At 30.3% G+C, this 16,979-nt stretch overlaps 1 protein-coding gene across 2 annotated transcripts; it reads right to left on the bottom strand.

The window, feature by feature from the left end:
• Positions 1-507: 507 nt before the first annotated feature.
• On the bottom strand, positions 508-14,276 carry LOC140434373 (uncharacterized). 2 transcript variants are annotated; one of them, XM_072522560.1, is made up of 3 exons: positions 13,937-14,276; positions 3,604-3,781; positions 508-2,491 (listed from the first exon to the last, which is right to left on the bottom strand). In XM_072522560.1, the coding sequence occupies exons 1-3, from the start codon at positions 14,156-14,158 to the stop codon at positions 1,722-1,724; spliced, it is 1,170 nt and encodes a 389-aa protein (XP_072378661.1). In that variant the 5' UTR covers positions 14,159-14,276; the 3' UTR covers positions 508-1,721. The 2 variants fall into 2 exon arrangements, with proteins under 2 accessions (XP_072378661.1, XP_072378662.1); XM_072522561.1 differs by lacking the exon at positions 13,937-14,276 and adding an exon at positions 7,221-7,323.
• Between the last annotated feature and the right edge of the window lie 2,703 nt (positions 14,277-16,979).

Raw genomic sequence — 16,979 nt, 5'->3', positions numbered from 1 at the left:
TTCTTTGGTTATAAGTATTTATTTTCTGTTTTAATTATTGCTTGTTTATGTTCTACTATTTATTTCTGATAATACATAGGAGAATTAGACTTTTAGAAGGTTTTAATTATCGGAGTACGTACATATTCTTGTAGAAGCGTTCTATCATAAAATGTATTCTAGCATCTTACTCATCCAGAGCTTGATAATATCATTCTTGTTATACTTGGCGTTTTATTGACAACTTTTGAATCTTTATTAACTCCAATAGTTTCTTCTAAAATGTTATTGTTTTATATTACCGAATATCATTAGCCTTATTTTATACTGTATACATTATTTTCTGTACTTTTGCTTAGCATTGTGTCCCTTTGTAATTAAGTATTATCGTAGCATATTATATGTGTCTGAACAAGAAAGTCATCGCTCATACTTACTTTATTGACTTAATAGTAGTAAATAATATATCAAGCAAAAATAGTTTGCTTAAATTTTCAGATACATTCTAGAAATGAAATGATTACAAAATGAAAGGAAAAAATAAGTTTTTATATTATCTATTAAGTCATTTGTGGATATACTATACGAGTACAATGATTATATGAAATATATAAAAATATATAAGGCTAAATTTATATTTATACAAAAATCCTTACTAAAAACTAATAAATATAAATTTAAACAAAAGCATATATACTGTTAAATACATAAACTACATAATATCCTTTTTAATTACATTGTATGCTATTTTGAAAAACTATTTTGTTAATATTTACAGAAAAGTAGATATTTGTTGACTATTTAGAAACAAAAATATGTACTATAGCATATGATGTATTTAAAAGAGCGAGAAACCAAAAGAATATTGTTATAGGGATGGGAAAGTATACCCCCAAAAATATTTCAGAGCCAAAGAAAAATATATATTATTAGAATATAGTTCATTATTGTATTTCAAAAACTATAATGAATTTTAATGAAAAAGTATCATTTTCCAAATTTTATTAAATATGTTTTAAATAAAAATGTAATTCATTATCAATTGTTTAACGTCGCAATCTTTAAAATTGCTTTAAAATCTTTTGTATTAAGTATTGAAAAATTATATTAAAAAAAAATTCTGGATACCCCCTTTATGTGGTTTTTATACAACATATGCCTCTGTAAGTTTGCCATTCTTTAATTCCTTTATAATATAAATATAACCTACAAATCTAAGCTACTGTTAAATAAATATAAATAATTTTTAGTTTATTTAATAAACATTGGACTTATTATAAAAGAGTTTAAAGAAGGCATAACTTCGAACAATATGCTCTATTAAAATCCATAAATATCAAAAATTAAACTTAAATTATTATTAACATAAAGAGCAAAATTAATCTTTAACTCTGATTGTTAAGTCCGTAAAACCTAAATAGAGTATAGTACTTATTGTCTATTATATTAAAAAATATCTGGGTCAAGTCAGAGCTAAGTAAAAATATTTACATCACAAGAAGCAAAAATATTTATTAATTTGAGAAATGCATTTTCCTTATCCACTTATTAAACAGTTCTATTAATTTAAATATTTTTGATACAATTCTAACAATTTATCAAAAAAAGAGAATAAGATAAGTATAAATGAAAATCAAACAAATATGTACTTTATATGATTTACTTAGCTTTGAAGTTTGATGAGAAATTTTAAATCTAAACCCAACATTTTAATTAACCAATATCATTTTCCACACCAATAATTACAATGGAGTTAAGTTATCATGAGGACTTATATTTCCCAAGCACTGGCCATGTTGTTCCCACTGGACATTGACGGAAGGGCCAGTTGCGAAATCTCTCTGTGCATATACCTCATGTTCGACTTCTTCGCCAGATCCCTCCTTCTTGATATTTAAATATGGCTGATACAATGGCCTGGCAGCTTCTTCGCTGTACTGATCATAATTATTAACTGGATAATAGTTAATATTATTGTAGGAATACCCAGAGTCAGCCTCAATATACATGTTGGATCCGCAGTTGGATAAGTATTGGTTGGTGTAGTTTGATCTTTCACGGTCCCACTGGGAGCAGTACTGAGGGGAGCTGTAATTCGGTAGTGTTTGAGGCATGTACTGATTTTGTGAAGAAATCGAGTGGTTCAACAAGCGCTCTATAGCGGATTCATCCGATTTAACCTGAAGTCTGGATCTGGAACCTGGACTGGAATTGGTGGAAGACGAAGAAATAAGTGGTGATGTTCTGTGATCGGGGGAACCAGATTTACTCTTCTGATCTTTCTTGTGCTTCATCCTTCTGTTTTGGAACCAGATTTTGATTTGTCTTTCACTGAGATTCAGAATGTTAGCTAGGTGTATTCTTCTTGGACGACAAAGGTACTTGCTGCTGTTGAACTCCTTCTCTAACTCGATAAGTTGGGAAGAAGTGTATGCCGTACGGGCTCTCTTTGGTGCGATCGTATTAGTGGATATCTTTGGACTTGGGATTGATCGTGGACTCTTGTCAACATCTGCAACGAACAAAAACAAATATAAAATTAGTTTAATAATAAATAAGTAGTAAGTTTAATATTATTTTATGGTAATTTTAAATATGCTGTTCTGGAAAATAAAATTTACTAATGTATAATCCCTTTTACATTAGTAAATCTTGTTTATTAGTAAATATTCTTGGCCCCTAGAGGGTGGTGGTGATCTACAGAATTATCTACATTAGAAGAGCCTTTCTTGTGACTGATATATAAGTTGTAACTGTCTTAGTTAGACTGACTCTATTATGCTCTAATCTAATGCTCTTATGCTCTATCTACTCTAATGTTGCAGTTCTCACTTAATTAACATTTCATTTTTTGTCTATTCTTTCATTTAATTATTAATAATATGGTTGGTGTTTTATTTTAATTTTTAATTTCAATTCTTGATTTTGATTTAGTTGTTCGTATTGTTTTTAGCTTGTTCTTTTTTTTAAGGTTTTGTTTAAGTAAATATTTATGTACTGGGGTCTGATGGTGGGGCATATATTGTTAAATTTTAAACAGGTAGCTAAAATTTAAAAAAAAAGATAGAGATTATACCATGAGCAAAGGATAAAAATTAGGGGCTAAATAAAATTTTGTTTCACTAGAAAGGCAAAAACCCGAATAAGCTACTAAGTAGTAATAAAATCTTAAAAAAAAAGAAGAAAAACAAATCTATTTGAATAACTAAATATTTGGATTTTTCAATAACCGATTCGTAACACATGAAGTCTTTATTTAAACTATTGTCTATTATTTAGGTAGTTTTTTAACAATATATCTTTTATCGATAACTAGTTTTGTAATACTGGTTTTAATATTATTGTTCTGAAGCTATTTTCTTGTATCATTTTAAAGTAATTACTATTTAAATGGGAATAAGCCACAATTAAAGGTTAAAGTACGTTTACTGACGTTTCAATTTTCACTTCGGAAATCGTTCTCAAAATACAAACATTTGTATTTTGAGAACGATTTCCGAAGTGGAAATTTAAACGTCAATAAACGTACTTTAACCTTTAATTGTGGCTTATTCCCATTTAAATAGTAATTACTGGTTTTATTAACGTATGATCTTCTAAAGTCATATAAAAAAATAAACATACCTTTAGTAATTGTCACAGATCCTCCTTCAGATGGTGGTGTAACTTCGAAGGGAAGCTGAACGCTGAAGTAAGGCCTCTCATAATTTAGCATAACTTGATTGTTGTGCTCATAAGCGAAGTTGTTTTCTTCGTTTTTGTCGTTCCATCTCGTAAGGTGGAGATTATCCATTGACTGGAACTAAAGAACCACGGATTAGTATGAACCATCAAAATTTATTAAAGGGATCTGAATAAATAGAAAAGGTGATTCTCACTTAATTTTAAATAGATTAAGTACACTTTTTGTCTTTTCATCCTATTTATATTATTCGCACAAGGTGTAAATATTTTTTAGATCGTTTTAGTTTTAAAAATAAAATAGATAATCGAGTAATCATGTGAGAATCACCTCTAATAACTGATAAATATCTAAAGGTTTAACCAAGATTATACCCTATATTGTTTTTATCACAGAAAAGCATTTTATTGCATTAAAAATAAAAAAATTCGAAACGTTAAAAGATTGTTCGTAAGAGGTGCATTTAGTCTTTCTCACTCTTTAATATATATGTTAAACATATCATCAGGGCATCCCTTCAGCAACATCCAGATGACAGTACCAGAGTGAATTAGATCATCGTTAATTATATGAGCTGAGGGGATAAAACTGTAATATTGCTAAATCATTCAATCAGAAACAAACTACAGCCACCATAAATGTAAACGTTATCAACTTTTTAAATATAGAAAGCTACATCTCTTTGCACAGTGATATAAGTCGTCAATTGAAGTAGTTTAATGAAATAAAGAGATATGTTAAAATAGTAAAATTTGATTTTATGAACATGTTTAAAATACCATGTACGTTAAATGAACGCTTAATGTTGCCTAATAATGCAAACCGAGTTTAATAATACATTTAAAAAACAGTATATGGTAGGAAAGAAAAGAAGAGAATATAAAGAAATTAAAAGTCATGGCTACGTAATACATCATAGTGGACCCTTACAACAAAAAATCACTTATTTCATCAAGCATGGGACAAATAAAAATTAGCTATATTGATTGACAAATTCAATTAAAAAAAAAACAAGTACTAAGTATCGGTATAAATAAGAAGTATCATAGAAAACAATAAAAGAGAAATGACTAAAATATTTCGAGAAAACATAATTTTAAAACTTTTAAGCCGAAATAATAACAACATAGGCAACAAAAATATGTACAAAATAAAAACCGAAGATGGAAACATTACTACGGATAGAACCACAACCCCTGAGGTTGTCGAATCCTTTTATTGCAAAATGTATAAGAGCACCGACGAAAGGCAAGATCAGCTTCTACACAAAATCACATACTAGAGATCAGAATTAAAACCAGAAATAACTACATACGAAGTCAAAACGGCACTTTTAGAAATAAAAAATAACAAATCTCATGGCGATGACCGAGTAGTGATCGAAGCGATAAACTAGGTGGAAAGAAATTATCCAGGCTTTGGCCAAGACTTTCACCGAATGCATCTACCAAGGAAAAACTCCTTTTTAATGGAACAATGCAGTCAATATTTTATTAAACAAGCAAAAAGACATACCAGATCTAAAAACACTACCATCCTATCAGTTTGCTTTGGCACATATATAAACTTTTCACAAAAATTATCAAAAAAAGAGTGGGCGCTAAGTTAGACTTTTATCAGACTAGAGAACAAGCTGGGTTTAGATCTGAATAAAACACTAACGACAACTTACTAGTGATAAGAACCTGACAGAGAAGTCTGCAAAATACAAAAAAACATTAACAGTAATATTTATGGACTACGAGAAAGCATTCGATACCATAAGTCATCAGAAAATGTTAAAAGCATTGAGATAATACCGAATAGACCATCGCTACACTAACATACTCAAATATATTTACCAAAATACCACAGCTACCTGAACAAGAAAGAAATAAATTTTGTATACAGGAAGAAGCACGGCAAGGAGACACCGTCTCTCCAAAGCTATTCACAACGCATCTGATCGAGCATGGTATCAGCATAAATGGAGAGAAACTCAGTAATTTGAGATTTGCAGATGACATCGTCCTTACAGCCGATCATATGGATGATGCAGTGGTAATGTTTGAAAAATTATATTACGCTTCCTTAGAGGCCAGAATAAAGATTAAAATAAAGATAAGAACAAGACGCAATTATTGACTAATCTGGTGCTAAATCGAAGTATTGCTGTTGATGGAAGGGATATTGTGCAGACAACATCGTATAAGTAAAAGGACATGAAATTCGGTTGAGCAAAAATAACCAGACATGTGGTCATGGATCGGAACCATAAACATTCACAAAAAAGTTAGTGAATAAGATTCGCATGACTCAGAGGGCTATGGAGCGCCATATGTTGGGTCTCTAAGAGACAAACGGTTGGGTCTCTATCCCAAACGAAGAAATACGACGTAGAACAAAAACAACAGATGCCATCAAAAAAATTGCGTCGCTAAATGGAATTGAGCAGGACACGTCGTCAGATTAGCAGACAGACTATAAACAAAACGTATTGTCGAGTGAAGATCAAGACAAGAAGCACTAAGGAGCAGAGAACGCCCACCAACTAGATGGACCGACGACCTGAAGCGTGTTAGCGATAACTGGATGCAAGCCGCACAAGACAGAGATAGATGGAAATAGCTGAGGGAGACCTATGTCCAGCAGTGGACGCATACAAGTTGATGATGATGACTAAGTATCAGTATCAGAAAAGTAGTGAAAATGTATAGAAGTTCCTCTGAATAAAGGGGGAATGGTCCTATAAAAACCTAAAATGTACATAGTGAAGTTAATTCTGAAATTGAAATAACCAAAAAGGCAAAATCAGAACAGGTGTAGACTAATAGATGTGATCAAGTACACAAGTACATAAACCAGATTTAGAAACATTAAAAAAAATTTTCAATGATTTAACTGTTAAAAAAATACCATAACACAAAAACATTGTAAGAGATTATAAAAAATTGAACCCTATTATTTGGTCAAGGTTAAGTGAAATAAAGATAACAGATAATGTACAATAAGGCAATCAACTACAGTGAGATCAGTTTGTAATAGGTAGCCCACAGAAGAAAAAAAGATGAGTTCTTATGTCATTTCTTTTTGCACCAAATTTTCAACATAAATTGAAAACTATCATTTACTACATATTGTTTTTAATACGACTGAGTAAATTTACGTTTTTATCAGAGTAAAACCAGAACCATGGCATGTGCCTATACGATATGCAAAGTAAAAAAAAATGAAAATTTAAAAAAAAATTATATAAAAGTAGATACATTTCTAAAAAATATTAGTTTTAGCTGTTGCTATGATCCAAATAAATGATGTTACCACTGATTTAGAAATATTATGATCTAATAAGTAACGAAATTATAACTAGTATTTTCTCTCACCCCAGTAATGACGACACACAAAAACCACAATAATTATTACTAATTACAGACATTAGAAAATGCGCAAAAAATTCTAAAAATGTAATATAAATGTAATTATCGGTAATTCATATTAAATTTAGTTAGGCCCAGTAAGAAAGTAGAGAATTAAGTAACTATTTAAGTCAGTTGAAATACAAAATAAAAATTTGACTTACTAAACTCTGAGAGTGGTTGGTTAGTACGGCAGCGGACATGTCGATAAAACATATGGTGAGGTTTTAGACAAATTTTCGAGCCGTAGGTCTGATAATGTTTTTGTAAAATTAAAGAAAGGTTTAAAAACAAGTTTAAAAAGATTGCTTATAACAAGAAAAGTTTATACAGGGGCTTTAAAATATCAATAATAGTCGAGATAAGTAAACTCGATTTAAAATCGTGAGAAATATTTTTAATTAAAACATATTTTCTTAAGAGTTCATACGTTTTTGTCACAGCTCTTAACCAAATCGAAATTCCTATATTAAATAGGCCAGTCAGTATTAAAATGAACTTCGAAAATCATAAGCATTGAAATTAACGTTAAGATCAATAAATAATAGGCTCTCTTGAATTAGTGAAAAACTTCTAATGCACAGAAAAAAGCAATAAGTGAAGATATTGAATATATTTTAATTAAAAACTAGTCAAAGAAAATGAAAATGCAGAGAATACTCAAAGTATTCGATTATCATGGGCGTCTTTTAGAAAATAGTAACAAATACTATTGGAAAATACCTACTTAGAATATTATAGAGATCCAAGGAGGAAGCAATTCTGGAGATTTGCCTGACAGATAGAACTAGAAAAAAAACCAAAATCACAAATATAAAAGAAGTGACAAAAATGAAATGCCAGCCACAGTGAGAACGGGTTGATGATATGCGAACTACCTTGGAAAAATAACGGACACGCAGCGCATATGACATATCAGTGGAGAAATTTGAGTGAGATTAGTAAAGATTGTATAAATAGTGTTCTTGTTTTTTAAATCTTTTTGTAGTATAGACTAAAATCATGTTCTAGAGTTTCCAAAACACATTGCAAACTAATTTGTAATGTTACAGAACAGAGGATATACATATCTACAGGTGTTTCAGTTGGAAACAGAAATATTTAAATGATGAATAGAGATCACTGAGGCGGTTTTTATAACCGAGTTACAGTATGTTTTATCTTCTTCTTCTTCTACTTCTTAGAGATCATTCGATCTGTTTAATTCTTAAGCTGCCTCTGGTTAATTTCCTGGGAGGTAGATTGCCAACTAGTGTCTTTTATCAATTTTGCTTATTTCTTTCCGAATCAATTACTTTAGAACCACCTGTATATTTTTTTGATATTTGATACACATATGTCTCACTCAGAACCCAACCGACCCACTTATTAATCAGAAGAAAAATCGAGGTTCGCATTAACAAAAAAATGTAAAGTAATTTTGACCTTGAAACAACATCGTGTATATTGAAATTTTTCAAATTGTTTGGACATTTGAAAAATGCAAAAAAAAACTAAATAAATGGAAAACTAACACAGTGTATACCAGTACAAAGAGGAGTCAGAAAGGGGGACTCGTTAAGCCCATTTCTCTTTAGTAAAATAATGGACGAAATAATACAAGCAGTACGTAAAAGTCATGGTTACAGAATGGGGAATAAAGAAATCCAAATATTGTGTCATGCAGACGACGCCGCATTAATTGCATAGACAGAAGAAGAGCTCCGAAGATTAACACATATCTTCAATACAATAGCCAAAAAATATGATAATATCAGCAGAAAAAACTAAATGGATGACAACATCTAAATACCCACAGCAGGAAGCAAGGTTTAGATATCTGGAAATAGATCTGGAAAAACATGAATCTATAAAGCAGCAATTAGACCTATATTAACATACACGGCGCAGACAAGACCTGACACATCTAAAAAGAGACGACTACTAAAAACAACAGAGATGAAAATACTCTGACGATTATCAGGGAAAAATCTGTTGGATAGGAAGAGAAGCGAAAACATAAGAAGAACATGCAATATAGAAGACATAAATGGATGGGTGGAAAAATGGAACAGGAGTGGAACGAACACACTAGTAAAATGGCAGAGGATATCATAGTACGAAAAGCACGAGATAAGTAACCAAATGGAAGAAATATTGGCAGACCAAAAAAAAAAAAGATGGTGGGATAATTAAAAAAATTTAGGAGGCTAATATTGAAGAAGAAATAGGTTGTAAAGTCTACATACAAGAAGGAAGAAGAAGAAATTTTTAAGAACTCCGAGATTAAGGAGCAGATATTATTAACTTTTAATAATAAATTTACTAAAGAGATTGGATCAACACTTATTTTAAAAATACTAAATAATTGACTTAAGCCTAGATTTCTTAGTTTTCGAAACTAAAATTCAGATAATTGCCCATGTCAGTCCATTTATCACTTGTTTTTCTTTAAAAATCTGGGCATTTAGCTTAATTTTTTTTTTCGAAAACTAAGAAATTTTTAAATTTCGACTTTGTTCTAATTTATAAGTTAAGATGTTTATATTCTTGTGTGTGTTTTCGATATTTTAAAAGTTCTTTCACCTTTATACAACATTTCCATGTTGTCAAAAATAACTCATTATTATGACGAAAAATTCAAAAGAACAAAATTGGTTCTTAATTGGATGTTTTTCATTTACTTATACAAAAAATAACTATTTTTGGTAATGATTATACAAATTTACTATTTTTCCAAAGATCTAACGTAACTTAACATTTGCAAAATTTCCTAATTGGAGGAAAATGCCCTAAAGCTAATAGGTATTTTGACTAGGTGTTATAAAAATTAATTTAGTCACTGATTAAATTAGTAATATTAATTGGTGACTACCATTTCCTGATTGAAATTGAACTGGTTTATTTTTTTGCTGCAGAAGTCCCAAAAACTAATTTGGCTATGATTTATTAAATCAAAAAAAACTAGTGTCGGTACGATTTTTTTCAGTTTTGGAACTATCTGAATATCTAAGAAGGCAGCCTTAACAATATTATATTATAATAATAATGTAGTTTTACTATGACAGCGCTTGTCGTATAAGATTCAAAAGTGTTTTCTTTTCAAAAAATGGAAAACAATAGTGAAAATGATACCGAATTAAATTTACATGAGATTGGTGAAGCTGCTAAAATGGCTACTTGTGAATGATTGCCGCTTAAATCAAGGGAGCAGTATGAATTAAATTAACATTTTGAAAACTAGTAAAAATACTAATACGTCTAATAATAATATAAATAACAATGGAGAATGGAAAGTACTCAGACGATACCTATTATTCTTTTTACCACTGGAGTCATTCCGAAGAATCTCCTAAAAAACATCAAAAAGCTGGGTCTAAATGAACATCTATATAAGATTATGCAGAAAGCTGTGCTACTTTCTACGTCCAGATGCGTGCGAACATTTTTGGGAGATACACTGACGTACCAAGTCACCTAGGACTCAATAACATGGAAAGAGTCCGACCAGAGCTCAATCCTTTTCATACCGTAGGTATCTGGGATGAGTTCTCTTCTTAGAGGAAGTGTGGGCCGTATGGCTAAATATAAATAATTGTTATAATTGTGTAATCATTATTCATAAGTAATGTATTCATGAGAGCTATTATGTTATATGTAATTTATAATAAGACGTTTATAAGTAATGTATCAATTCAGATTATGTTTAACAAATTAAACGTATGCAGAAAAAATATTGTACATAACACGATCTAAAAGTGGTGTTACCGGAATCAGGATGGAAACTTAGTACTCATCCCGTAAAATATCACTTTCGGAACCTGTTACGTAAATTACTATTTTTGTACAAGTCATCGTGAGGAAAATATAATATCTTCTTCTTCTTCTTAGCTCTCTATCGATCATTTCTAGATAGAGGCCTCTCCCAATTCCTTTCTTGATTTCTATCCTGAGCCACATACTTCCACTTTGTTCCGGCTTAATGTAATTTAAACACTTCATCTGTAGTTGTCTACCTTTTTAGAATTTCCAGCGTTGTATTGTGACATTCCATCACGTGGAAAATATTATATATAATGCAAAAGTCCACCTCATAGATCTTAAAGATGTGAGGCGGGAAAAGTTTGAAGGTAAAATTATCTTAAAAATACAATATATTTGTACAATAATTAAAACTTATAATATTGGACATACATTTATGGTACTAACTTCTAATAAGCAAGAACAAATTGGAAAACGAGAACGTTTATTAAGAAAAAAAAAGGAAATCTATTGTAAACTTTATTGTGATTGTAACAAGAGACATTTTTATAATTTATCAACGATGAGTGATATGTTATAGAGCAAACTGAATAATTTATTAGATTAATTCCAAAGGAGTTTGGATTTAGAAGATAATAGGCAGCTGTAGAAACGTTTACAGATGGTAAAACCTATTGGAACATCTCAAATAATATCATGTGTATAAAATATATGGCAAACTTAAACTTATAACGAATTATAGGAACCAAAAGAAAAATACTCTAAAATATTAAAAACTGTATTGATCATCACATAGAGAGGGACGACGAAGACGACGTAGAGAGGGATCTTAAAACTATGAACATCAGGCAGTGGCGGAGGAAAGTATCCGACAGGGCAGAATGGAAGAACATTGTTAAGCAGGCCAAGACTCACAAAGGGTTGTAGCGCCAATAGAACAAGAAGAAGATTGATCATCACATACCTTTGAAAAAGTATCATAGAGTCTTTTATGTTCATATAAGTTAAGAGAGCAAAAATAAAGAAATGACAATGTTCAAGTCCTTGATCACACAAGCTTAAAAAGTAACCAAGAATTAACACAAATTACGTAATTTAACTTATCTTTAACAAATAGAAGAGTAGATAAAAGCTTATACTACATAAATTAAAGAAATGGAAGACAATACCACGAGTATCACACCCGATTTTATGAAGTGACGATATTAGAAACAAAAATCAATACCAAATCTTTAAGACAATAATGAAAAGCTGCACACTATATGACTCAGAACCGTGGGTGACAAATAAAAGAATGGAAAACAGATAAATGCAATGGAAATTATGTTTTGGGTCAGAATCTGTAGATTAACACTAATGGAGAAATAAAAGAATTAGAAAACTAAGTAATGCAAAGAAGACACTAACTGACGAAATGGAAAAACGAATATTACTCTGATGTCGGCATACACAATGGACAAGACAAATATACTGCAAAGAACTTAAAAATGAAAGCCCAATAGAAGAAGGAAAAGAAGACGTCCTAGATTACAGTAGAATGGACAAAAATAAAAACAGCAATGGAAAAAAGAGGCCTCACTGAGATATATACGACAAGAAGAAATGGCGTTTGGAATGTGGCAAACGGCAAACAGAATTTACTGTGTAAAGTCACGGATAAATAAGAAAATATTTTATATTTAAGAAACAACCTAAAATAAAAAAAAAGGAATATGTAAATGGATTTCAAATCATCACATTGTAGCATATGGTGACTTGAAATTCACCAAAAATAATTGAGATATAAAGTACCTACAAGCAATTTTTAATTTCATCCTTAAAGTGGTAGTAGGGCAAGAAAAAAAAATACGCAATATATTATTTTCTTTAGTTTTGAAATTACTATCAGTGAATTTTGTAAAATTTAAAAATAGTAAAAATGTGTAAAAGCTCGCAAGGTAATAATATGAGAAGATTAGAATTAAACGAAATTTATGGAAAGAAAACCATTGAGCAGTACAATAAGAAATCATTAATTGCTAGGGAAGTTGATTGATCATGTTCATTTAGAGATGCTAAAAGGATAACTACTATAATACAATCAAAGATTGAATGAAATAATTATTATAACTATAAAAAGTAATATTAAACAGCAGAGATTAGAAAAAACGGACACGCAAAAAATCAGAAAGAACCCGAAATATTAAAAATACATCTAACGAGTTTCTCATATCTAACAAAAGTGCTGAATACGGTCCTGTCCTTTCAGGAGTTCTCGTACTCGACTAACATCTCATGAAAGGGCTACCACGGAATACGTGGTCCGGCCTCGCTAACTAAATTATACATCAAAATACCAAAGTTTGTGATTTAAGAAAGTTAGAAAGACAAATAAACAATATTTAAATATATCTCTGCGAGATAAGGAAAGATTTCAAATACATGTTGAATGCCAACAGATACGCAAGTTTGGATTTTTGGTTGAAATGATTTATTTTCGGTAAAATTAAATTAAATAGTAAATTAGTGAAAAACACAACTTTGAAATTCATTTAAAGCTAACTATAAAATGAATAAAAATCCTATCTATAGAAAAAGAAAAGTCTATGGAATTTTAATTTTTTAATACCTTACGTAAAAATTTAATTATGGAATAATTCAATATTTCTTTTAACAAAGGCTTTGAACAATAAATAATTTTATATGAACAACTGAATTGGGAAGGTATTTAAAAAAGTCTTTGACAGTAATTATTATTTGATATATCTAACATAAAATTCATTCTATTCTTACATATTTAGTACATGTGAAAACAAATTTAAAACTTCTTTAACGATTAAAAAATCGTGATAATCACTTCACCTATGGCTACACTCATAACAGAAAAAAAGGTATATCGATATATATTTAAATAATTTTTTATTGCTTTTTAGAACTTTATTTAATATTGTTCTGAAGCTATTTTCTTGTAGCATCTTGAATCAATTACTATTTTAATTGGGAATAAGCCACAAGTTTAAAATAAGTTTATTTTAATATCAAGTATATTGAATAAGATTTAAGTTTCAATTTCCACTTCGGAAAATCTTTATATTAATATAAAAATCACAAATAAAGTTTAAAACTAAAAAAAGTTAATAATAAAAATTTTAAATCTTACCATTTGATTTTCGTCAAATTTGAATTGCGCTCCAGACATTTGCGTGTTCTTTACCGAAGCAAAAGCCTGCACTTCCTGCTGCTCGCTTCTGTTATCCACCGAGTTCAGATAACTACCGTCGGCAATACTTCCATAAGCTGGTGGAGACCTGGTGTCACTAGAACTTGGTGAAATCGGTTCTGTCAACAACATGTCGCCGTACTGTTCCTCACTCACTGACATGGTACTACTGCTATCGTAATATCTTACAAAATTAAAACAAAATTACTAGTTTAAGGTATTTATAATGGTAATGAGCTGGCCATGCCACGCCCCCCGCGCTGTTATCGGCCATTCGGATCTGAAAGCAGGTAGTGAAGGTTATATTAGAAAACTGGAAATTTGTGCTTATAGGTTGAAATTTTCGAAAAACAATAGAATTATTTTAAATAATAGAAGATTTTCAAGATTTGATTTGGGGGGAAGCCGAAAGGGTGGGTGTAGAAGTTGTAGAAGGAGTATTATCCTAGAATAGTTTTAATTTTTCATTATTCGTGGTAGCAAATGGAGCAAACAATTTCTTTTTAATCTAAAATAATAATTATCTTCCTTTTATTTTTAAAAATAATGACAGTTTCGGATATTTTTCGTTATATTAATATTTTCATTTCCTTGTTACCAAATTTATTCCAAAATAGCTCAACACACTAGTAAATTTATTTAAAAGATGGTTTTTAAAGAAACTTATATTACGCTTTATAAAAATCATCAGAAAAAACCAATTTTGTAGCATGTCTTCTAATTTCTAACTTATATTACGTTTTATAAAAATCATCAGAAAAACCAATTTTGTAGCATGTCTTCTAATTTGATGTACAAACACACAGCATTAAATTAGTTTTCCGACTAATTTATTCTAGATATGTACACTGTATTTATTATTAACATCTTAATTAAAAATATATTATAGCACCGATTAATAGAAATTTATAGTAATAAATGTAGACTAAATTGACTCTTAATATCCGAAAAAATGAATGAAGCATCGATACAGCATGCATACATGTAAGATTATGCAACAATTCATAAGAAAGAGGAACAAAACTCGAAACAAAAACAATGTGTTCTAATCTGTGACTGTATCTTAATCTGAAAGAAAAAAATTCTAATCTAATGAAACGAGGAATTATTAGGAACAACAAGGAAACGGATAGGAAGACACGGATAAAAACTCACGGCTATATTCAAAGCAGGTAAATGTTGACAATATTGCTGTTTATTACTTACGGTATTTATTGTTTATCTAAACAATTTCTCAAATAGCTAGGTAAATCCGGAGGCTTAGAAATAGCGATGAAGAAACAAACTTTTGATACGATTCTTTTTTCTTCTTTTGTTGGTCTTAGTCTTAGATATATTAGAAAATTTCAAAAGACAAATGATCTTAAGAATAACATGTCAAAATGTATATCTTAAGTAGTAAGCAAAGTGATGGGGTCTTAAATACAGTCATGGGGTTTATCGAAACTTTCAATTGGAATGTACAGAAGTCATCGCAATGGAGATGCTATGTTATCGGCTTACCAAGCCAGACGGTCTAGGTTCAATTCCTGGCACATACACTAGAAACTTTTTAGTTTTAACTTTAATTGAGCTGCCAGTATTCTTTATCTTTCTAGTATATTTCAAATTTTAAATAAAATTTATAAAACTGGCTATATACCAACAGATTGGCTGCTGTAGACTTTTGTGGCGAGACGTAAAAAAAAACAAACGCGAAAAGATGTAGTGACTAACTAACCATCAGATTGATGAGCCATGTTTTAAAAATATTTCTTTGAATTTTGTACTCGAGGCTGTACCAAAAAATAGAAAAACAACTTAGTGACACACATTTTGAGTTTCGCCATAACCTTGGAACCCAAAAAGCACTATTTAGTATTCAGATAATTCAGGCATTCAGAGATGCAGGTATATCAACCATCAAGTTTATATGTACTTTATTGACTTTAAGAAGGCCTTTGATGGAGTAAAACATACTGCAATGATAGCCATTCTTTAGCAGGTAGGTAATGATGATAAAAACCTACGCATTATTAAAAATCTTTACAAGCATCAGCGTGTAAACATCAGGATTGGCCAGGATAATTCTGATGTGAGCTTTAAATACGAAGAGGAGTAAGACAGGGCTGCATTTTATCCCCATTAATGTTTAACATTCATTTGGAATTCGTTTTCAATAAAGCATTGGATAGTGTTAAATGTAGTATCAAAATTAATGGCATCAATATTGATACTTTGAGGTACGCGGATGACACGCTGTTAATAGCAAACAGTTACAAAGATCTTCAATATCTGATTAATAGGATAATTATAACGTGTGATGAATATGGATTGAAACTAAACACCACAAAGACAAAAGTGATGAAAACCAGAAATGATAACAGCCTATAGAGAAGAACTGAAAAGATTCAACAGTATTACTTATTTTGATTGTAATCTAAATGAGGACTGAGACATGAGAAACGAAATAAGAATACATAAGAGAACGCTAGAGCTGCATTCTTTAAGGTGAAGAAAATCTTATGTTAAAACAATATTACTTTTAGACTGAAAATTAGACTAGTAAGATGTTATGTGTCATCCATTCTTTTATGTGGTTTCGAAGGTTGGACTTTAACAGATACAGTTTTAAGAAAACTTGAAGCCTTTAATTCACAATTTTTTAAGCAGTATAAAATCAATTGATAATTCATTAAGAAGCAGTTATCCCTGAAGATATTTCATTAGAAATTGATACAGATTTGATATTATAGAAAGGTTCTTTAAAAAATAGGTTCACTACGTATACTCCAGTTTGACAGTTTTGGAGTATACTCCAGTTTTTGGATAATTTTCGTCGTCACAACGGATTTGCTTGAAAATTTGGATTTGAGTTCTTTTTACTCTCTACTTTTCTTTTGGACTAAAGCCCAGAGTTGCTTTTACTTGGGGGGTGAAAGCCATCCCTTCTCGGAGATGAAAAAACATACGTTCAGAATAAGTCCGGAAATGGATAAGTTGA

This window comes from Diabrotica undecimpunctata, chromosome 2 (genome assembly GCF_040954645.1).
Source record: "Diabrotica undecimpunctata isolate CICGRU chromosome 2, icDiaUnde3, whole genome shotgun sequence".
NCBI lineage: Eukaryota > Metazoa > Arthropoda > Insecta > Coleoptera > Chrysomelidae > Diabrotica > Diabrotica undecimpunctata.
Note: the sequence above shows the minus strand (reverse complement) of the source record. Positions and strands in the feature narration are given on the sequence as shown.

Bases quoted from the DNA above. Each gene is read 5' to 3' on its own strand.
- LOC140434373 (XM_072522560.1), bottom strand. From the start codon at position 14,158: ATGTCAGTGAGTGAGGAACAGTACGGCGACATGTTGTTGACAGAACCG. The intron at 3,782-13,936 runs GTAAGATTTAAA...GTGGTTCTTTAG, and splicing joins AATTTGACGAAAATCAAATG to TTCCAGTCAATGGATAATCT. The intron at 2,492-3,603 runs GTATGTTTATTT...TGTTCGTTGCAG, and splicing joins ATCTGTGACAATTACTAAAG to ATGTTGACAAGAGTCCACGA.